This window comes from Budorcas taxicolor, chromosome 1 (genome assembly GCF_023091745.1).
Source record: "Budorcas taxicolor isolate Tak-1 chromosome 1, Takin1.1, whole genome shotgun sequence".
In the NCBI taxonomy this organism is placed as follows: Eukaryota; Metazoa; Chordata; class Mammalia; order Artiodactyla; family Bovidae; genus Budorcas; species Budorcas taxicolor.
In genome coordinates, this window is record NC_068910.1 from 4,428,885 (window position 1) to 4,450,996 (window position 22,112).

At 59.1% G+C, this 22,112-nt stretch overlaps 1 protein-coding gene across 1 annotated transcript in view; it reads left to right on the forward strand.

Annotated features, from left to right (window-relative positions):
- The window catches only part of IFT122 (intraflagellar transport 122), a 65,783-nt gene that overhangs the window by 41,332 nt on the left and 2,339 nt on the right, over positions 1 to 22,112 (forward strand). The window contains exons 17-27 of the mRNA XM_052636854.1: positions 1,334 to 1,387; positions 4,199 to 4,360; positions 8,627 to 8,793; positions 11,362 to 11,533; positions 12,859 to 12,961; positions 14,831 to 14,971; positions 15,936 to 16,030; positions 18,463 to 18,563; positions 18,948 to 18,950; positions 20,423 to 20,588; positions 21,494 to 21,605. Coding sequence (XP_052492814.1) covers positions 1,334 to 1,387; positions 4,199 to 4,360; positions 8,627 to 8,793; positions 11,362 to 11,533; positions 12,859 to 12,961; positions 14,831 to 14,971; positions 15,936 to 16,030; positions 18,463 to 18,563; positions 18,948 to 18,950; positions 20,423 to 20,588; positions 21,494 to 21,605 — 1,276 coding nt within the window. The remainder of the gene's footprint in view (positions 1 to 1,333; positions 1,388 to 4,198; positions 4,361 to 8,626; positions 8,794 to 11,361; positions 11,534 to 12,858; positions 12,962 to 14,830; positions 14,972 to 15,935; positions 16,031 to 18,462; positions 18,564 to 18,947; positions 18,951 to 20,422; positions 20,589 to 21,493; positions 21,606 to 22,112) is intronic.

Genomic DNA, 22,112 nt, shown 5'->3' on the forward strand with positions numbered 1-22,112 from the left:
GTCAGACCTCCTGCGTGGCGATGGGTGCTTTGGGCCGTCCACCCCTTTGCTCACGTGATGCCTGCCTGACTCCTTCAGGGGACCCCTCTCTAGGGGTGCCCTCTGTTAGCTTCCTGCCCTTCAGCGCTTTGCTGAGTCCTGCCTTCCGCCACTGTCCATTGCTAGTTAGTGAGTCTGCATTCTCCAGGGCGTTCAGTTTGTAACTGTACAGCTCTTGGCTCAGGGATGGTTCGTGGTCTCTTTCACCTGCCTGCCTCACCTTTTAGAATACGGGCCCCTGAATTGCAGGAGGGAACAAAAGCCAGGTCGTAGCGGTCTCTGGGTCTCCAGCCCCTGACAGGACGCTTGGCCCTGCAGGATGAAAAGATGAAGTCACTCTGTGGTCATCCGTGAGGCAGCTGGAGGCCGGGTGACCTGTCTGCTTCCCCGGCCTTTTAGGATGGAGGGTGTCATGCAGCTAAGCAGAGAGAGCAGTTGGCGGGGGTGGTGGTTCTAAGGCTGCAGGCTCTGCTGCCTCCTGCGGGTGCGTGTCAGCCCGTTTCCCATGGGACGGTGCAGAGGAGCACGCCTGGGAGGACGCTGGCAGCAAAGGCCCATGAAGAGCCTCCTGATGGGCGGGCTGTGCTCCATTGCAGCCCTTGCAGGATCTGAAAGCTGCAAAAGAGGCTTAGCAAACAGCCGTTCTCCTGCAGAAGGCTGCCTCGAATGTTCTAGTAGCCCATGGGTTGAAATCTCTGGCTTTACAGTGAGTCCATGGCAAGCTGCACTGGTCAGGTTTATGTAAGAGTTTGCTTCCAGGGACAAGGAGTGATTCATTGCCTGCCTCCCTCTTCCAGAAACCATGTCTGTTCCTTCTCAGCTCTGCCCCGTCCCCTCCCTCAGTGCCGCCCTGTGTGTGCCCTGTGGAAGGCATGGCTGTCTCCCACGCTCAGCCCCGGTCACTAGGGTGGACGTGCGGGGTCTCCTCGGTCGGTCCCTGCCCCCACTCCCCCTCTGATGCCGCTGCCTCAGAGGCTCCGTGGGCCTGGCCCTCCCTGGTGCATAGAGAATGCGCAAGCCAGCCCCGCTGCCGACTGCACCGTCTGGGTTGACCTGGTCCCAGAGCGAGCGATGCATCCTTTGTGCGGACTAATCCGGGGAGAAAGCCCCGCCTCCGTGAGTGGCAGAGCCCTCCCAACACATGGTGATTAATCAGCGCTCACTTCTCCCTGCCCCCCCTCGCCGCCCCCTTACTGGCTCACTTTCTAAAGCTTGACTTCCCGCCCGCAGCCAATCACCCACTTTTGAAGCCCAGAAGGCAGCTGATTTTCTTTCATTTCTTCTTCCCCTGTAGGCCTTCACCAGAGTACAAGACCTCCGGTATTTAGAGCTCATCAACAGCATTGAGGTAAAGGATGAGGTGTTCTTCCTTCTCGGGGCAGCGCACACGCTCTGTCGGTGGTTTCCAGGCGGGTGCCTGGAGGCCACGTGGCAGGAGCCCACAGGTGTCCGGGAGAGGGCAGGGCGCCCGCAGAGGGGGCCGGCGCGTGGGAGCCAGGAGTCCGGACTGTCCCCTGGGAGCTGGGTGAGCCCAGTGGGTGCCTCGTCTGTCAGAGATCTGGCTTCTTGTTTGGGAAATGGGACGAGACCGACCTCGCAGGGTTGCTGGGAGGGCTAAACAGTGGGATGAGACCGACCTCGCAGGGTTGATTAAACAGGTTCTTGGGAGCCAGATTCCGTGCTCACAGTGCCTGTTAGCTCGTCACCACCCTCTCTAGGGCTGCACAGCATGCCCGTGGAGGCAGCGTCTCCCAAATGCACGTGGTCTGCACCCACCCCCGGGACGGGCCCTGGGGAGGGGGTGCTGCACCCTCAGAACACTCAGCCCTCCCCGTAGCCTGCCCTCTTCATCGGCCCCCCTGGGAGCGGTGGGAGCCCCAAGAGGCTGGTTCCGCCTTCACCGTTTGCTGAGGGATGGGAGACTGTTCTCTATCCCCGTGTCTCTTCATGCTGTCTGTCTGTGAAAAGGTGTACGTATTTATCCTTCAGAACAGATTTATTGTGAGGCTCTGGGAATGTGAGATACATTTGAATTCACATATGGAAGTTGCGAGGAAACCAGCAAATGTCTTGTCCCTCTGGCTCAGTTCAGCATCCTAAACACCTGTCGCGGGCCAGGCCGCATGCTGAGCCCCATGGGCAGAGAGCCGCATGGAAGAGGCCTGCGGGAGCTCACAGCCGGCCCGGCCTGGTAATCGTTGCCATTTGTTGAGTGCCTGCTCCGGGCCGCACGCATGAGCCACGTGTACACGATTTTACAGCCTCACAACAGCTTCGTGAGGCAGCTGCTCTTCGTATCCCTATTTGAGAAATAAAACTAAGGCTCAGAGAAGCTGTGTCTGCATCCCCAAGGCAGAAGGCCGGGTTGGAATTCAAGCCAGTTCTGTCTTCCAGGCCCCTGCGGTCCCTAGTTGGGGCCGTGTCGCCTTCTAAGAAGCTGCTCCCAGAGCTCGCCCCGCACAGCCCCGCCCTCCCCAGCACATCTTCTGTGTCCTTACCTGCACGGGGCGGGGAGTATTCAGAGTTGTCTACCCACAGCGGCCAGGACTGCTTATGACTAATAGGGGCCGTGTTTGTAGGTCAACCGGTCTGGATCTAGGAGTCTTAAGACAAGGCCACGGTGCGTAATTTTTTCTCTATGCAAAAGTAACCGGCCTCTGTGAGGACCGACTCTGGCTGTTTATCACGTCTTCCTGAGATCACACGTGCAGTGTCTTCCGACGTGTTCTGAGCCAGGCGGAGTAACCTTGAAAGAACTGTCTCTGGAAAAAGAGTAAAGGGCCTTTGAGCGAGGATCCATTTCGCTTGCTCGGAGGCCTCAGTGGCTTGCTTCTAGGCATTCACCATATTCCAGAGAACCCGGGTTCCTTACCAGGCGCCTCTTGGGTCAGTGAGCTGCCGCTGGGCTGAGAGCAGGCTGGAGAGAGAGAGTCTGTCTGCGCGATTCTTACTCGCTAAGCCCATGGAATCGTTTGCTCTGATCCTAGTGAGGTTCTGGGGCCTGCAACAGATTTGGCCTAAATTCCACACCCCGCAAAACCTATTTCTTTATCTCACTGAGATTTTAATTTATTTCCTACAATTAGGAGTCAGCTTATTTGGCTGACTAGCGTAAACTATGTATAGTGTGGTTCTGTTTTCCTTTTGGTTTTTATAAATTCTTTTCTGTCAGTGGGGAAGCTTGTTGCCTCCAGCTGTTGTAACTTTCACCAGCTTGTCTAGGAGTTTGATTCGGTGTCGCGTGTTCCTCCTCTGCGGTGCACTTGCTAGAAACCAAGCAAAGGGAAACTGCCGGGGATGAGATATGGGAGCCACTGAGTGTTTACAGGTAGCTTGAGCTGCAGACTAATGGCTGCTCCCTGCCACGGCGGGAGGAGGGCCCCGCTTGCTGTCAGCCTCAGCACTGCTGCGCCTCTGCGTGCGTGTGATCGTGTACACATCGATCACGCGTGCAGCGTGGAGCAGGCACTCGACAGGTGCGTCCTTGGGGACGGTCACTGGTTTCCGCAGGCAGGATTATGTAGGGCAAAGAGCGTCTGGAGTCAGACGCAGTCCAACCCCAGCACCGTGTGATCCCACCCGCCCCTCTCCCGAGGCTGGGCTCCCGGCATTGTGACCCGGCTGAGGGGCACCCGGCGCCTGGCGGATGCTCGGCACACAGCGTCGCTCGCCTTCTCTTCAGTGGAAGGAACATGAGACTCGCTATCCTCTGCTGTTGCTCTTTTTCTCAGGAGGAAATGCTAAAATACTCTCTCCCTGTCCACCATGATCACGAGTCACAACCCAGCCAAGCCAGGCCTGGGGGTTTGGGAGTTCTTGGAGCTTGGGGGTCCCCAGGAGTGGGCAGCACACCCCATCCTAACCATGCAGTCGCTTCCTTGGAAGGGTACGTAAGGAAGCCACTGTGAGGAGTTTCCACTAAACAAGTTTGCATCTCTTTTGATCTTCCCTCATCTGGTGAAAAAGAAAAAAAAGCTGCTTTTGTTGTCAGGCATTCCCACCAGAAACCGAGGTGAGAGACACAGCAGCCCAGGAGCCAAGCGTAGGTTCCAGTAGGAAGGCCCAGGGGCTTAACCTGAAATAGCCACGGCGGACCTTTGCGAAGGGCGCTTCCTGCCACGGCTGCGGAGACCATTTCCTGTGCTTCTAATTTTTCCAGGAGCGGAAGAAGCGGGGAGAGACCAACAATGACCTGTTTCTGGCAGATGTGTTTTCCTACCAGGGGAAGTTCCACGAGGCCGCCAAACTGTACAAGAAGAGCGGGCACGAGAACCTCGCGCTCGACATGTACACGGAACTGCGCATGTTCGAGTACGCCAAGGTAACCACCGCCGCCTCCAGGCTGTCTTCCCAGACGCCACGTGGAACGGACCATGGCCCGCAGCCTCGGAAAGGGCGTGGGCAGGTTGGTCAACAGGGGCACCGTTGGCAGCCACTGAACGGGTAGAGCTGGCCCTCCGCCGACCTTTTAGGCTGACGTCACAGGGGGCAGAGCATGGTGGTTCAGACCCGGTGGATGGTGCGTCCTAACCAGCAGAGTCCCCTTGGTAAGGGTTGGGGGTTCTGTCTCCCACAAGTTCCCTCCAGCCTCTGTCAGAAGCCGCTGAGTGTCCGTGTCCTCAGGCCCGAGCCGGCTCTGCTGTCGTCACGGGGGCCCGTGTGGTTCACTCTGGGCAAGGCCTCCTGAGTGCCGGCTCCTCTTAGCGCTGGGCTTCGTGCAGGGCATCAGAGGTGCCACGACAGAGGCCCTGCCCATGTGCAAGCCCACCACCCCCGTCACCCATGTAGGGTGGAGGGCTGATATCCTCTTGCACATGGAGGTCCTGGTAAGCCGAATCTCCAGGTCTGGGCCGTTAAAGGCACTCAAGGGTCTTCCCGGAGCAGCTCCTCATGGCTTGTGTGAGAGCAGGTCCCCCGCGGCGCCCAGACCACCAGGAAACCTGCAGGCGGCCCGAGCGCAGGTGAAGAGAGGGTGGGCGCCTAGAGCAGCCAGGTCTGCCTGCCCCCATTTGTCGTTCAGTCGCTCAGTTGTGTCTGACTCTTTGCGACCCTACGGACTTTGCAGCACGCCAGGCTTCCCTGTCCTTCGTCTCCCGGGGCTTGGTCACGTCCATTGAGTCGGTGATGCCATCCAACCATCTCATCCTCTGTTGCCCCCTTTTCCTCCTGCCTTCTAGCATTAGGGTCTTTTCCAGAGAGTCAGCTTTTCGCATCAGGTAGCCAAAGTGTTGGAGCTTCAGCTTCAGCACGAAGGTACCCTTGTTACCCTCTTTCCCAGTAACCTCATGGCCTCAGAATGTTCAGTGAGTCATCAACCACAAGCAGTTAGAGGCTGTTCATGATAATTATCTAGCAAGTTTAAGATGGAAAGCCCTCCCCATCATCCCCCTGCACTTCTGTTCCTGAGGACGGCTGCGCGCTCTTGTCTTTGGTGCCTCTGTGAGGCCTTGGGTAAATGGCAGTACCTGGGTTGCTGTGATGCAGGCCCGGACTTGCTGGTCCTCAGCACCTGGCTGAGGACCGGGCCCCAGCCTGTCTCTTCCTTGGTGATTCCTTCATTTCGTCCCTCAGGTCTGGCTGCTTCAGCTGACCCCATTTTGCCCTCTTCAACTTTTGTACCCTCCCCTCCCTCCAAACCCCAGCACACGCTCGTGCGTGCGTGCACACACACACACGCGCACTATGTAACAGTGTGATCACACTGAGAACACCTAACTCTCTTTCTGGGGATAATAGCGTTTAAAGCAAGGATTAAAACCTTGAACTAAAGGAGCAAATCCCTGAGTCTAGAATGTGGGCACTGGGATTGGCTAGTCATGGTGGTTCTTCTGGGCCAGCCGCCCTCACAGAACCTCTGAGCAGTCCCGTGGGCAGCCGCGGCATCGGGGACGGTGCCTGGCCCTGCTGTCCCGGGAGCGGGCGTGAGGGCTGGCCTCCCTGTGCGTGACCTGGGGAGGCACTTCACTTTGCTCAGTCTCCATCTCATTCTCGGAGGGTGACCTTGCCCAGCTCAGCTCAGAAAGGTTGGGAGAACGAGCAAGGCCAGGCGGGACCACAGCATGCTTGTCCTTCAGGGCTGCCCCCTACCCACCCCGCCAGGGACAGAACGCACAGGCTTTGTGAAGGAGCCTGCCCCAGCCCCGCAGCCCGGCTCCAGAAGCTCTGACCTAACTGAAGTTGAGTCTAAATGCTTCCTCTAACAAGATGGCTTTCCAGAGGTTCTTTGGAAAGAACCCCCATCACACTTCCGGTGGGCTTTGTGCGCCTAGAGTCTCCCACTCAGAAAGGCAGCCATTTGCACAGCCCATCTGGTCTGCCTCTCCATAAAGGTAAATACGCTGGGCATTGTTTTTGGCCTCAGCCTTTGGTAAAATTCCAAGTAGGATCCCAGTAGGGTGGTTCCATTTCGGCCCCCTCCCCACCCACAGTCTGGGAGCATGTGTACATACATATTACGTCGGGGGGTCGGGGGGACACAGTGCTTATTAACGTGGCATGTTTTTGTTTACTTGAAAATTGCTTCCCAAGATTCAATCTGGTTTTCAGAAAATTTTTAAATTACATTCCCACGTACAAATAAATTGTATGCTTTCCGGGTAAGTGACATGTTTATCTGGTGATAAAGGGGATTATAGTGCTCTTAACTCTCATGTAGTATGTCCTGATCAGAATCACGGAGCGCAAGGGCACTGTTTAGTCTTGCTCGTCACTCAGCACGGCCTCTTTCTGTCCACTCCAGGACAACGCCTTTGCCACGGCCCCAGATAACGTGTAAATCAGCGCCGTGGAACCAAAGAACCTCTGGAAAGCCATCTTGTTAGAGGAAGCATTTAGACTCAACTCCAATTAGGTCAGAGCTTCTGGAGCCGGGCTGCGGGGCTGGGGCAGGCTCCTTCATGAAGCCTGTGCGTTCTGGCCCTGGCTGAGCCAACCAGCCAAGCTCCTGGCTCGACCTTGGCCTCTGACCCTTCTCACCACAGATATACTGCAGTCCATGAGCACTCACTCTGAAGGACATTTCTGTTCTTTCAGGATGCCTGTTTTCTCCAGCCGCTCACCCCCTTTAACCAACCCAGTCAGCAGAGCTCTGGCTTTGCTTTGGCATAAAGGGTCAGCACTGTAGCTACCAAGAGTAAAGGCCGTGTCCTTAAGGGCCCAAGCCAGGCGTCTCCGGTTCCGGCGGCCGCCATCCTAGCCCCCTCCCATTGTGAGCTGCAGTGAGCTGTCTTTCACTGGTGCCTTAGCATCAGGGTCGTGATGCTCTGTCCTCGCCTTAAAAGAACCGCTTGTCTTCGGCCCATCTAATGTGTTATTTTAGAGGCTACCCAATTACCCTGAAAGCAAATGGAAAAAGAAAAGAGAACGCTAATTGTTCGAGTGGGTTTTCAGCGTACATTGACTGTACTTTCCTGAGAAGTGAGTGCTAATCAGGGGAAAGGCATGCTTTCTCAGGTTTTGTGAGCTCGCACGGCGCAGACTCCGCAGGGCACTTTATTCCCAAGACAGACCGCTGCTGAGGAGGCACGTGAGGCTGCACGCTTAAGCTCTCGCAATTTCCCTTTGTGAAAAGCCCCACCTTTAAAATTGTTAGCACCAAAGGTGCCTCAACTCTGGCGGCCCCCACACATGTACATTGGGTAACCGTATCCCAAGAAGAGGTGCTCTTCTGAAGCTGTTTCTCATGAGTCCTCAGGCCAAACCCAGGGAAGCTGGGCATGGCCCCTCAGAGGCCCGTTGTGGTGGAAGGAACACAGGCTCCGGAGCCCCCAGGTCCACCAGCCTCTCCCACCTTCAAGGGTCTCTGCAAGCCCCTTCCCTCTGCCTCAGATCCCCGTGGCCTCCTGTTGTCCCCAGCCCCGCAGACCCAAACTCAGGCCTGGTTTCCGAGCATCCGGTTGAGAGGTGGTTCACCAGAATCCCTTGTGCTGCTTACCAGGCAAACAGCCAGGGCAGAGCCGAGGGGATCACGCCCCGAGTTCAGGCGGCAGAAGGTGAACAGAGTCAGGAAACAGACATCCTGCGGCGCGGTGGCAGCTGAGGGGCCCTCCAGGAACTCTGGAAGCCATCCCGTCTGAGTTCGGGGCACCCCCACCCTCACTCTGAGGCGTTGTGGGGTGGGGAGGGGCGTCATCCTTACTCTGAGTAAAGGTGCCACTAGGTCTGAGGGTCCGAAATTGTGTAAAGTCACACGTGCATCAAACTCTGCATGAAGGAGAAAAAAACAAAGCGCCTTGACCACGAGCCTCCTGCTCCGTGGAGTTTGTGCACGGCACTCCTGCGAGTCCGGAATGCGTTGTTCAGCTGGAGGATATGCGGCGTTGGCGGGATGAGCAGGAAGTGTCGAGAGCCGCTGTCCTTCACACTGCCCCAGCCCCTCCCCAGAGCACCTGTGGGGTGGCCCCTGGGCTTGCTCCCCCCATCCTCCCCCTCCCCACCCCTCTCCCCCGTCGGCCCCTTGGAGCCCAGCCTGCTACTGCTTCCTGGCCGCCACCGAGAGGGCCCATCCTCACTGTAGCCTCCGGCAGCTCTGACGTCATGCTGGCAGCAGGAAGTTCTAATCCCGAGTGTTTTTGTTGTGCTTCCTCAGGATTTCCTTGGATCTGAAGACCCCAAAGAAACAAAGATGCTAATCGCGAAACAGGCTGACTGGGCTCGAAACATCAACGAGCCCAAAGCCGCCGTGGAGATGTACATCTCGGCGGGCGAGCACCGCAAGGCCATCGAGATCAGCGGGGACCACGGCTGGGTCGACATGTAGGTTTCCAGTCCCGGCCCCAAGAGGCACGTGGGCGGCGGCGTGTCACGCCCTGTCAGCGCTCGGTTGTGACTGACAAGGGAAAACAGTGTTCCTCTAAGTATCTGGTCGTAGGCGACGCTGACTCGGTTTGGAGGAAATACAGATGCAGCAGTTGCTGCCTTTGAGCTGCTCAGCAAGGCCCTGGGGAAGGGGTGGTGGAGGGTGAGGGGGCCACCCAGGCTTCGGGGCCGCCGTTCCCTGAGCCCCGCCTGAGCCGGCACTGCTCCCTGCGGGCATGTGGTTCCCCCGACACCCTCAGCGTCAGTGTCTCCATGCCCCCCTTCAGATGAGGAAACCGGGGTTCGGGGACCGAGTGATCACACAAGGCTGGCCAACCAGGCAGTCGTGGAGCAGGGCCTGTAGCCTGTGTGATGGTCGGCGCTGAAAAGAACAGGAGCGGCGCCAAGCGCCTCGGGGAAGGAGATGTGCATTCTCCCGGGGGAGCCAGGCGTGGTCTTCGCCTGAAGGGCCTTTGACGACTTGCAAGTGGGACTTGGAAGTGGTGGAGGCGCAGGAAGGGGAGGGTGCGCAAGGGGAGGAACAGCAACAGACAGGACAACTGGGCCACCTTGGGATGACGGTCCAGGAGAGGGGCGGGGAGGATGCTGGCAGCGGTAGGGGCATCTGGGCTGGTCTCACGGGGAGGGCCTCGGGGGCCAGACTGAGGTGTTTAGACCTGTCAGCAGGTGGGGAGGACCCCGGTCAGGGCCGTGCTCCCGCCGCAGGTGTAGGATGGAGGGAAAACTGGAGGAAGGGAGACCAGGTGTCCAGTGAAGTGGGCCGAGGGGGCCGTGTGGCGGCGGAGGGAACGAGAGACTTGGGAGAGCTGAACCGCAGGACCCGACGCGGTGGCGTCAGGGTGGGGCTGACTGGGGAACTGGCAGAAGACTCTGAGCTCTGGCTGGTTGGTGGGCGATGCTGCTGACGGAGGCAGAGAACCGAAGCTCGGGGGCTTCCGGTGGAGCTGCTGGACAGAGGATGGGCTCAGTCTCAGGACCCTTTTTGGGCGGGGTGGCCTCTCTCCTCCCACAGTCAGGAGTGGGCTTCGTGCTAACGTGTGTGTGTGTCTGTGCACGCATAGACGCGGGCAGGCTGCAGCTGGCAGAGGAAAAGCAGTGAGGGAGTGGCTCCTGAGGTCGGCTCGGCCCGTGCCCTGAGGGCTGTCGGTCACCCTGGAGACCACTCTGCGGTCCGTGGGCCGCAGTGGCCCGGGACCCAGAGGGAGAGGGGCTGGTCAACGACTAAGTCACGTGGTGGGTGTGGCCCCTTTTAGCGGGCCCTCCTGTACCGCCCCATCGTCCTCTTGTCCCATAATAGCGTTTCTTGAAGACAGAGGTGCAGAGTTCGCCTATCCTACCGCCCCCATCAGGTTTTTCTTTTCATGGAAAGGGGTGGGGCAGGAGAGAGCCAGGCAGGTTTAGGGCCCCCAGTCACTCTAGTTTTTTACATCACCGTCATTTGCAGCTGATACGTATCACGTTACCCCAGGGGTGCTCACCGCGTTCAGAAGACAGACATCAAGCACACTCTGTCCTTTCTCCCGGGACATTAGGTTTCACGGGTGGGGCGGGGGTGGGGGCTCCCAAGGGGTTGCCTGCACCACCTTTCCCTAAAAATGTGTCCTATCTCTGCTGAGAAGTGGTATTTTTAGAGCCATTATTCTTCTCAGTACGGATTGACAAGCCTCCCTGAGCTTGCCGATTTCTGAGATGTCTCTGTTAACAGCTGCTTCCCCATCCTTTCTCACAAAGAGCGAGCTGGGAAGATGGAACCCCTCTCCCCTGGGAGAGCCGCTTTGGCTCCAAAGCCCAGCCTCTCTGGAGGGGAGAAGCGCTTTCCACTCAGCCCCCTGTGCCCACGAGCCGTGGCGGGGCCGGGTGAACCAGTGGTCTCGTGGCACCCCCCACCCCAGCCCTGGCCTGGTCAGCACCATGGCCAGGAGAAGAGGCAGATCCCCGCAGGCTCTCCTCCCAGAGCGCAGAGCATTAGCACACTGGCCCTTCCTCCAGCGGTCTGTCCCTGAAGGCTGCTCCCACCCCCGCCCCTGCTTCCCTGTGAGAATTCCTCTAATGGTGCTGGAGAGGGCACTCGGCCCCTTCCCGGCTGCAGACGCCGGCCTCTGGTGTCCTCATCTGTGAAATGGGAATAACAGCACCGACCCCCCGAGGGCAGAGACGATCCAGTGAGATCATACGTGGGAAGGCTTATGGCACTGAGCTGACGCGCGTAGATGAGCAGCAGATGTTGGCTACCCCCCCAGAGCTTGCTGGACAGGGTCGTATCTCCCAGGAAAGACACATGTAGTGAGGGACAGAGTGTCCTTCACCAGGCGGCCTTTCTGGGTGAAGTCCCTCAGTGAGTTACCTCGCATCATGCACCGGGGCCAAGGCACCATACTGAGCGTGGGCAGATTGGGGGAGCCGTCAGCACGATGAGCCGCCCTTGGAGAGACCCAGACGCCACGGGGCTTTCCCCACCAGCCGCCTCCCCAGAGTCCACTCCTCCCCGTGCTCTCGCTGCTCCAGGCTCATCGACATCGCCCGCAAGCTGGACAAGGCTGAGCGGGAGCCGCTGCTGATGTGCGCCCACTTCTTCAAGAAGTTGGATAACCCTGGCTACGCTGCTGAGACCTACCTGAAGATTGGTGACCTCAAGTCCTTGGTTCAGCTGCATGTGGAGACCCAGCGCTGGGACGAGGTGAGCGCCAAGGCCCTCCCTGAGCCCTGGGACACGGGGACTTGGGGGGCGGTTCACACGGAGAGCAGCTGCCCTCGACGTGAGCACTGGCCTGAAAGTCAGGAGACCCGGCCGCGAGTTCTCTGAGCCCCGAGTGTTCTGGAGGGCCTCTCCGCGCTCGCTTTCTGCCTTTGCTCATTCGTTCATTCAGGAAACCCTCACGGCCTGCTGGCTCTGCGAGGGGCGTGAGGGATGCCAGAGTTAACGTGACAGCCCCCGCTGCCTGCCGTTGGTCCTGGCTGATGTGTCGCCGACACAGGCCACCCCTCTGTGACATGTAAACCCTGCTTGGTGGCATTTTTCTGCCAAGTTGTGGCGGAAAACGCCAGCCATACTTCCCAGGCGCAGGCTGCCAGAGCCATTACGGGCCCTCGCCGTCTCCCCTGACCCCTCTGCCCCAAGGCCTGGGAAGAGTTAGCCAGGCCAGCAGGAGAGACGGCTGCAGGCCGCTGGTGGAACCGCCGCCGTGCTCCCCCTCTGTGGCTTGACCCCCACCCTCTGGCTTCCTGGCTCCCCATGCCCTGGGTTGAAATCCATCTTCAGGGGGCTCCGAGCTGTGCCCACCTGCTGTGGTCTGGTCTGCAGGGCCGTTGCGAGGCCTTTGCTGGTAAGAGCCGTCTGACTCGTCTCCCCTCTCAGTGGCTCTGTTTGCTGAGGTGACAAGGTCGCTGATGAAAGAGGGTGGGGCCAAAGACAGAGGCAATCATGGCGTCTCAAGAGGCGTTTATCAGCTTTCTCAAGCAGCAGAAATGAGTGCATCAGGCAGGCTTTCTCCCGTCACCACATACTGGCCCCCGTGATTCATTTCCGGTTCTCCTGGCCCGACAGGTGGTTCTGGGGCTCAGACGAAGCAGACAGCGGGTGCCGTGCAGCACCGCATCCACTGTCATCTCTGACAGCTAATAAGCAGCAGTGGTGATAATGTCAATTCTGTTTCCTTAGGTGTCGCCTCCAATTAAAAGAAATCTGTTTGCTGCGCTACGGGAGCCCACGCAAAGCCTCAAAATAAAATGTTTCCGATTCTGTGCCGCTTCTGTGGTCCAGAAACAGACTGTGTTGTTATTGAATCCAGTCGCTTGCATATTGCTGTTAATTGCCTTTTGTTTTCAAAAAGCTGATTTGTTTCTGCGTTTCTGGGGGTGGTGGTGGTGAGGGGGAGGCACTCCCCCTCTCTGAGTTGTCAGGCCGGCAAAATATGACATCCCTAATGGATTCAGCCAAGCGCCGTGCTTTCACGGGGGTGGCGGGGGCTGGGTTCTGAAGCCTGCATTCACTCCTTCCCCTAGGCCTTCGCCTTGGGTGAGAAGCACCCCGAGTTTAAGGATGACATCTACGTGCCCTATGCTCAGTGGCTCGCAGAGAACGATCGTTTTGAGGAAGCCCAGAAAGGTAGGCCCCACAGCCTGTAACCGTGCCGAAGGGGCGGGAGAAAGCGCTGGCCACACCCGCGTCCAGGAGCTGCCCAGCCCTCCCACCTCGGCCCTAGGAGTGATGGCTCCCTCCTGCGGGTGTGGTGGGCCGGGTGGTGGAGACCATGGGGCCGTGGGAAGGAGACGGGCTTCGAGTGGGATGCTCTCGGGCCCACCACTCACGGTCGAGCCCCAGGACCTCCGGCAGGTCCCGTTGCATCTCTGAGCAAAGTGCTCTGCGTGTCCTCCCGTGTTATCCTCACAGCGGGCCCGTGATGTAGGTACCATTTTATAGATGAGAAAACTGAGGTTGGAGGAGGTAGAGGATTTGTCTGAAGTCCCACAGCAAGGGGATGGCACAGAGGGAATTTGAGGCGGGGCACGATGGGGCAAGGATGGAACAAGAGCCCTCCCATACAGTAGGTGAGGCCACTTTTCCCCACCCAGAAGAGAACCTGGGCTCTGTCTCTGGCTCAGGGAAACCGGGTGTCCCCTGCTCCTCAGCGCACCCACTGGGAAAACAGCTGCACATGGGAGCGAAAGGACGTCTAGAACTTTAACTGGCAATAGTTTCAAATATGACGGCCTTCTCTGCGCCAGGCACTGATTGGGTGCCTAACCACATAAGCCTGCATCTCGCCTGCAGCCCTGCAGAGACACAGAGGCTGATGGTGCCCTGCAAAGTCCCAGAGCCACAAATGGGAGGGCCGGCTTCAGACCAGGGTCTGCCTGTCTGGGAGCCTGGTTCTCTAGACTCGGGTTTGCGGCCTCTCTGGGCAGGGCTCCAGTTGGGCATGTCATCTTCCGTAGCATCCCGTTTGCACTTCTCTGTGGGAGCAGTGGCTGCCTCTGCACACATTTCGGGGTGTCTCCCTGTGGAGCTCCTCAGCTGAAAGGCCCCGTGGCAGGACAGCGTGTTCCCCACGGCTTCAGTGCTTCCAGAGCGCCCAGGTGCTGAAGTATGTGCATGTTTGGGCAAAACATGTCAACCTACCCATCTGTCTGTGTCTACCCATCCAAGAATCCATTGCCATAGTAACTTGGTGCTTAGACAAGAGATTGGAGATGAGAATGGAACAAAGGCCAGAACTTTTCCTTCCCGATCGTGGGGGGCTTGGATCATCCGAGCGCCCACGTGTGGGCAAGTGTCACAGCTAGGAGGGCCTCCCCAGGCGTCCCCAACACCCCAAGGCTCTGGCCACATAGGTGGGAGTCTAGAAATTTCTGTGAAGTGGATGGAAGAGTGGTTGAGAAATTTTTTGCTGGTTTTTACAAATATTGGGTTGCTAGAACCAAGCCAGATTTTCCACGGTGGTCATCCAAGAGCCCTCAGTTGAAGACCGAGCATGTACTTGTGTTGGGCTCGGTCCTGGGACCTTGGGGGTGCCAGCTGACCTCCCCCGCGTGGCCCATGTCGTAAAGCCTGTGTAGGTCTGCAGTGACAGCGCAGTGAGGGAACTGGCAACAAAGCCCTGCGCCCGTCACCGTGTCACCTGGGGAGCGGCCAGGCTTTGTCCTGCGATGGGGCGGGGCATGCAGCAGGCGGTGCTTCCGCCCTCAAACTTTGCCCCGCGGCGTGGCCCTCAGCTTTCCCCATCTCCCATGCCTTCCCAAAGTGGGTTGCCTTTTCCCAGCCCCCCAAAGGAGTATATACCTCACTGTACTTTTTAAGGATGTGGCCTCGGTTATTTATAGCCTTCGGCCTGAAAGGCGCATCCCGGCAACGTGGGGCTGCAGCTGCTCCGATGAGTGTCCTACTTCTGCAGCGCACCCCCCCCAACCCCTGCGAGCCCCACAGAACCCCCCCCCCCAACTCCCCACCACAGGGCGTGCTCTTGTGCTCCTGCAGCGTTCCACAAGGCCGGGCGGCAGGGCGAGGCGGTCCGGGTGCTGGAGCAGCTCACTCACAATGCCGTGGTCGAGAGCAGGTTTAGTGATGCCGCCTATTATTACTGGATGCTCTCCATGCAGTGCCTCGATATAGCTCAAGGTAAGCAAGCATCAGCCGGGCCCCTTGTTTTCCCCGGCCCTGCTCTGGCACCAAGATAAACATCGGAAGAGCTGGGAGGCTTTAATTAAAGCCCTGGGCTTATTTATTGGGTGTATTGTCCATAACCCTGTCTTGCAGCAGTGTAATCTCGCGTGGCATCTCTTCCCAGTTTGCCCATGAGCTTCAGGATGGTATGAAGGCCATGCTGGGGTTACGGTTGGGAGGTCCGGGCCTGCGTTGCTAATTCAGAACATGTCTCTCCCCGGCTACCTGGGAGCCCATAACTGGAGCTGGCTGAGCACTGACTTAAAAAAAAAAAAAATGAATTAAATGAAAAGGTGAAGAAGAGATCACTTTTTAGGTGCACACTCCAGATTCTCACTCATCCCAGGCGGGATAGCAGATAGTTTTGGTGTTGATTTCCTTCACAAGACTTCCCGTGATGCGCCGCGGGCCTTCTGGAAGCAGACAGGGCAGGGAGATGCTGTCCCCCTGGCCAAGGCCTGCCCGGGGGGTGGATGCTGGCATGGGAGCTGCCAGGGGACTCGTGACAAAGCACAGTCCTTTCCCAGCGCTGCCTGCCATCTGTGAAGCAGGGGTGACCCGCTCTGCTTCCCGCATGACCGCGCGGAGCTGTGGGTAGAGTTAGAAAACTGTCAAGCCCTGGTGTGAGGGGACACTTTGTATTCTGGCCAGGGGTGTGGGCTTCAAGGAGGAAGGACGGGGAGGGAAAAGGTTTGAGGTGGGCATGAGTGCTCCCAACGTGCGCCCACCCTCCCTGCCAGGGGCCCTGGCCTGTCTGGGTGCCGGTGATCAGCCTCTCCCCACGCCAGCCCTGCCCCAGGGAGTGACTCTGCTGCCTCAGGACAGCAGAGCGCCTTCCCCATCGCCCTGGCTTGGGGGTGGGGGGCTGGTGTCGGGAGAACTAGTCCAGGCTGACACGCCCTCTCCCCGCTCCCCGCAGACCCTGCTCAGAAGGAAGTGATGCTCGGCAAGTTCCACCACTTCCAGCACCTGGCTGAGCTGTACCACGGCTACCACGCCATCCACCGATACGTGGTAAGGTGGGCAGGGGCACCACCTGCCAGGCGGGGGGGCCTGGGCATGTCTCACAGGGTGTGACGACCTGCGGAGAAGTCTGGTCTCCCCCTGGGAGACAGGTTGGAACTTTGATTTTTCTTGATTGTTCGCTTGTTTGATGTGCAGCGTGTGGGCTTCAGAATCAGCCAGCCGGAGCTGGAGGGGGCCTTCTGGTCGCTTGCTTTGGATTCAGATGACTCAGGCGGACCCTGGCCTCGCCACTCAGAGGGCTGTCTCTCTAAATGACCCGTGGGGGATGTTCCAGGAGCCCCTGTCTTCTAGTCAGGTGAAGGTCGAGCGCTAACCAAAGGCCCAAAGTCTCTCCCTGGCCCTGCCACTGACTTCCTGTGTAACCTCGAGCAATTCACTTCCCCTTTCTGACTCTCAGTTTCCTTCTTTATAAAGGAGAGGGTTGGCTTGATCTCCAGAGACCCAAATAGCTTTTCTTAGTTACTCCTGAATCCTTTGTTTAAGCTGTTTTAAATCTGCCTCCTGATAGTTGGGAACAGGTGACAGATTGCCCTCAGCTTCCTTGCTTGCTTATCCTCAGTCACTGAGCAGTGTGAGCTTAGCCCGTGCTGAGAAGTCAGAGGGCAGTAGCACTAGACGACCCTCACTGAGTGCTTACTGCATACCAGGCAGTGTGCCGAGGGCTTCGTCGTATCAGCCTTTTGACCATGCTGTGAGGCACATACTGCCATCCCATTTTACAGATGACGAAACTGAGGTGCTGGACAGAGAGGTGGCACAGCTAGTAAGCAGGAGAGCCAGGACTTGAACCCAGACAGCAGCCTGCCTTGGAGCCTGTGCACTTACAGCCCCCACTCCCCACCCCCGCCTGCTGAATTAAAGAAGGCGGACCGCTGGCCTCACGCACCAGCTCCGTCGTGTGACCTTGGGCTGGTCGTTTACTCCCCTCTGTGCTTCAGCTCCCACCTTTGTAAGATGAGGGTCATAACAGTGCCCACTTGTCGGTGAGGATCCAATGAGTTGACACTGGGGGGCAGTTGGAAGGGGGACCCTGGGAGAGTGTCGGCTCTTGCCGCTGCCCCATGCGGAGACCTCACACGAGCCTTCCATCAGCCTAGAAACAAGCAGTTGCATTTCATTTCCCTCAAAGGACATGCTTAGAGGACTAAGAAGACTTCCTGGAGGAGGTGGCCCCCAAGCCAGGAGGTGGGAGATGAGAAAGATAGGGGCAGGTGAAGAGGGGGCGGAGGGAGGCCACTCCTGGCAGAGTCCCCAGTGTGAGCGCAGGCCCGGAGCGGCCAGTGTCTCGGGGTGTGGTGTCCGGCCCGGCAGAGCAGCTCTGGTTTGGAGGTGGTGGCGCCTTTCCCAGGGGAGCACCCCCTCTCCTCTCCCTGGGACACTTCTGAGCTTCCACACCTCGTGTGGTAAAACCATAGGCAGGCCTCTCCCTGGCTCTCACCCAGGAGAGGATGCAGGCTCAGGTTTTCTTGGAACTGACAGAGGCTGTAGAAATGTAAGTGAGAACTAAGGAGCGAAGGCTGGGCTCTGGACCAGAGAAGTGGCGTAAAGCGAGTCCTCGCGGATCGAGACCAATTAGGGCCCGAGTCCTGGTGGCTCAGCGCTGAGTGCGGCCCAGCAGGGCCCTTGAGGAAATGTCAGTTTATTACCACTGAGTGCTCGCTGCCAGGGGAAGCTGGCCTGCTTTCATCTTGTCATCTGGAGCAGCGTGCCAGCGTCCTTCAAAACAGGGATCTCTTAACCTCTTATAGACCCCTCCCGATGGAACATCCTCTGCAGGCTATGTGTGGAGCTTCTGGCGGCCTCTCTGTGCAGAAGACCTGTGCATTCAACTCACGGGTGTTGAGCGCCTGTCTGATGGGAGGGCCTGTGCCGGGCGCAGGGGCAGAGGCATGTAGCAGGGACCCCAGTGCCTGACACGTCTGTGGGCATTGCCATCAGTCTGCTGCTGGACACAGAGAGGAGGCCTGTGCTCTCAGGCTACAGAGGGTTAAGTGCCTCCGTTTAAGGAGATGCTTGTATGGAGGTCACGTCTCAAATTGCCTAAAGGTCTCCCCTTTTAGAGCTAATTGGCAACAACTTGAGCTCAGGGAGAAGAAATCATTAGCCACCCCAGAGGCAATGAGCTTCAGAGAAACACTTTCAGTGGGTTTGAATCGCAGCCCCATGCGGGTGTCATGGGCAGACTGTGTCTGGGGCCTTGGTTTTGCCCTCACTGCCGTGAGAGTGAAGCTGCTTCCCTCGCCGGGTTGGGCTGGGGACCAGATGAGTGTGGCCACAGGCTCCCAGCACACACACGGCAGGTGCTTCCTGGGCGATTGCTCTTCTGTCGAAGTCACTCCGAGTGCCTGGCATCTGCCTCTCACCCGGCCCAGCAGCAGCTCGGCTGAGAAATTCAGTTCTGTGTGCTTTCCTCGCGGCAGGAGGAGCCGTTCAGCTTCCACCTTCCCGAGACGCTCTTCAACATCTCCAGGTTCCTGCTGCACAGCCTGACCAAGGACACCCCCCTGGGCATCTCCAAAGTGTATCCTTCGCTCACCGCCCTCTGTCCCGCTCCTCCTGTCTGATGGCCCCAGGAGTTCTTCCAGAGCACTATGCTGGCAGAGGCTCCCCTCTCTCTCCAGCAGCCCTCGGGAACGGACAGAGGGAGGGAGCTCGCCATGCTGCTGCTGAAGGCGAGGGTCAGCCGGGGAGGCTCAGGCCAGCGCCGAGGGAGGGGGAGTTTTCAGGGCTCTCTGGGCCCGGTGGAGGGTCTCTGGCCCACACACTGTGTGGGCCTTCTGTAACCCCCAGAGGAGCATGTGACCAGAATGTAGGGAATGCTAGGCCTCTGAGCTGGGGACCTGGGGGCGGGCAGAGCTTTGTTCAGCCCAGGTGGATGAGCGCCTGCTGCGTCCCCAGCGCACAGCCGGTAGCAGGCAACAAACTACCATCAGTCAGGGGAGATGACAAGTGTCAGGGCCTTGTTCAGTGGGACGGGTGCGGTGTGCAAGGGTGAAGGTTGGGGTCAAAGTCAAGGAAGGCTGCCTGGAGGAGGCGACATCTGTCTCTACCAGGGGAGGCCTGAGTAGATGTTCCAGGGGAGCACCCAGTGCACAGACGGGGCTGGAGGGAATTGAGGTGGGAGAAGGGAGGAGCTGAAGCTCCCTGCCTGGGAGCTGGGCTGAAGGGGCAGCAGCCTCAGGGCCTGCCTGGGAGCCGGCCTGTCCTCCTCTGGCTGCCAGTGAGGGCCATGGAGGAGCCTTAGGGCCTGTGCTGCCAGAGACTGCGAGGAAATCACCCCCAATCCTGAAGGTCCTGAAAAGGACAGAAGTCACAAGAAGCCCCTGTCCCCTCCTTCAGGAGGGGACGTCACTATTTCTCAGCCTCTGCCGAGCCCCCGCCCTGCTTTCTTCCCGTGAATCACACACCCTCTGAGGGAAGAGCTCAGAGCTGCCAGTTGGTGAGAACCAGCCTTTCTGAAGGGGTTCAGGCCCATCCTTTACATTTCGGGGGAAGCTGCCCCCATCATGGGGCGTCGGCCCCTGCACGCAGCCCCTGCAGCAAGTTCTGTTCAGGTCGGCAGAGTCTGACTGAACCCTGCCCTGAGCTTCACCCTCACGTCCACTGGGGATGTGGAAACGACTCCTGACATGGTCCCTGACTCCAGGGAGGACAGGGGAGACACAGACAAGGAACCTTGTCTCCATGTGACGACTGTGGAAGGGGCCACGGGGGTGGGGTGGGGAGTGGGCAGCAGGAACTTCGGGGAAGGATGGCTCGGAGGAGGCTTGGGACGCAGGCCTCGCTTAGCTGAGGCTTGGCAGGGGGCAGTGGGGAAGGGCGTTCAGGGTCAGGGTGAGGGTAGAAAGGGCAGACTGGGCCTGGGCACAGCTGGCATTTGAGGTGACCTGAGGTGGAGCATGAAAGCCCGTCAGCCCCAGACTAAGAGCTCAGAGAAGGGCCCCAGAGCTCGCTGTGGCCTCAGTGAAGTGCAGGCAGAAGTGTTCTGCACTGGGGGTCAGGCTCCTCCTGGCGGGGCTGGAGCGGGCGGCACTTGGTGCCAGGCAATCTAGGGGCTGGCTGGCAGGCCGGGTGAGGCAGGGAGAGCCATTTTGGCCCAGCCAGGGTCCAAGATGAGCCATCAGCAGGCCCAGAAAACCTAAGCAAGGTTAAAATATTAATGCAGACAACGCTGTCTGTATCTGGAAAAATCTCCGGGCCTTGATATCCGAGAAATTCACTTACCTCCCACAGATGAGCGAAGCAGTCCTCAGGCTCCTTCCCGTGCCCTCCTGGCATGTGCACAAGCTGCATTCCAGCTTGGGGCTCGCTCCAGAGATGGGCAGAGCCAGTGCTCGGGCCTGCTGTGGCCTCTGTCGCCCTTAACCTCATCATCGGCAGGAACACACTCTTCACCCTGGCCAAGCAGAGCAAGGCCCTGGGCGCCTACAAGCTGGCCCGGCATGCCTACGACAAGCTGCAGGGCCTGCAGATCCCCGCCCGGTTCCAGAAGTCCATTGAACTGGGCAGCCTGACCATCCGCTCCAAGCCCTTCCATGACAGTGAGGTGAGGGCCCTGGCCCCTCAGGCAGGAGGCCTCTCCTGACACCTCTGTGCCCGGCCTGGGTTCAACTGAAAGATGGCTGCCGTGCTCCTGGGGCTCTGCACCCCCTCCCCTGCCTGAGCCCTGTTGTGCCAGCTCTCTCTGCCCTTCCCTCTCTGCCTCCTCTGTTTATCACAGCCCCCTAAGCCCCACAGCCCTGCCCGCTTGCTTCCCAGCCGTCCTGGGGCTCCAGGTCTGCCCTGCCCCAGCCCCAGGGCCCAGCGTCTCTGCCTGGGCCTCGTCCTAGGAGACCCTGGTCTAGTCCTCCTTTCTGGAGGCAGGTTATCACTCACCCGCAGATCCACCCCCAGTGTCTGCAGCTCCGTCTGTGCCCCAACCTCCCTTCCTCCAACCCAAACAGCCACTGTCTCCTTCAAGCTCAGAGCAGACTTGGCATCAGATATAAATTCGAATCCCAGCTCCCCCATTTCCTAGCTGTGTCTCAGTCTTCCTGAGCCTCAGTCTCCACGTCTATCAAATGGGGATGCAGGTCACAGCTTTCCTGCAGGAGGCTGTGAGGAGGAATGAGGCTGAAGTTGGTCATGTGCTTGGCACGACCCGTGGAGCACAGTGGCTGGCTGGTCAGTGGTGGCTGTGGCCAGTGTCATTCCTGCCGGAAGAGCCGCAACTGCGGAGCCCTGCCTGGGAAGGGGGTGTCCTGGGCAGCGGGCCCCAGGGGCAGGGCCTCTGGTCTCTGTAGGCCCTTACTTACCCTGCTCCGTCCCTGTGCAGAGCCCCTGCCCCGCCCATCCAGGTGGCCTCTCCTCTTGGCCACCAGGCCCAGGAGGCTGGAGCCCAAGCCCAGGCAAGGAGACGGGGCTGCGCCCGCACCCCCGTAGAGCCCTCAGCGGCCACGCTCTGTCCTGCAGGAGCTGGTGCCCTTGTGCTACCGCTGCTCCACCAACAACCCGCTGCTCAACAACCTGGGCAATGTCTGCATCAACTGCCGCCAGCCCTTCGTCTTCTCCGCATCTTCCTACGGTGAGTGCGGCGGGCAGGCGGGGTGGCTGGCCTGCAGACAGCACGGCCTGTGTCCTCATTTGGACAAAGTGGGGACAGTGAGACCCCCACCCCCACCCCCCTGACACATAGGGTCACTCGGGGTTCCCAGAGGCAGGGCCAGTGCTGCCCAGACCCCTCAGAGCCCGGAGTGCTGCTCTGCCTGACGAAATTCCTGGGCAGAGGGGCCTTCAATCCGGGCAGCTGACGCGGCTCTCAAGGCCCAGCTCCTTCCACGTTGACGGGGATCAGAGGCCCCTTTCCAGGAGCTGGGCAGAGGCCCCTGCTCTTCCCCTGCAGAGGAGCCCGTCCAGGTACTAGGGCGATGGTGGAGGGTCGAGGCCCCTTGCCCACACACGCCTGCTTCCCCTTGCCACCCCGCCGGCTTTCAGCAAGGCCTGTACTGGGTGGGAAGGAGCTCTCGGACCCCCCTCCCCGCCCCCCAGCGCTGCCTCTGAGAGCCTCGCAGCCTGTCCCTTGCCTGTGTCT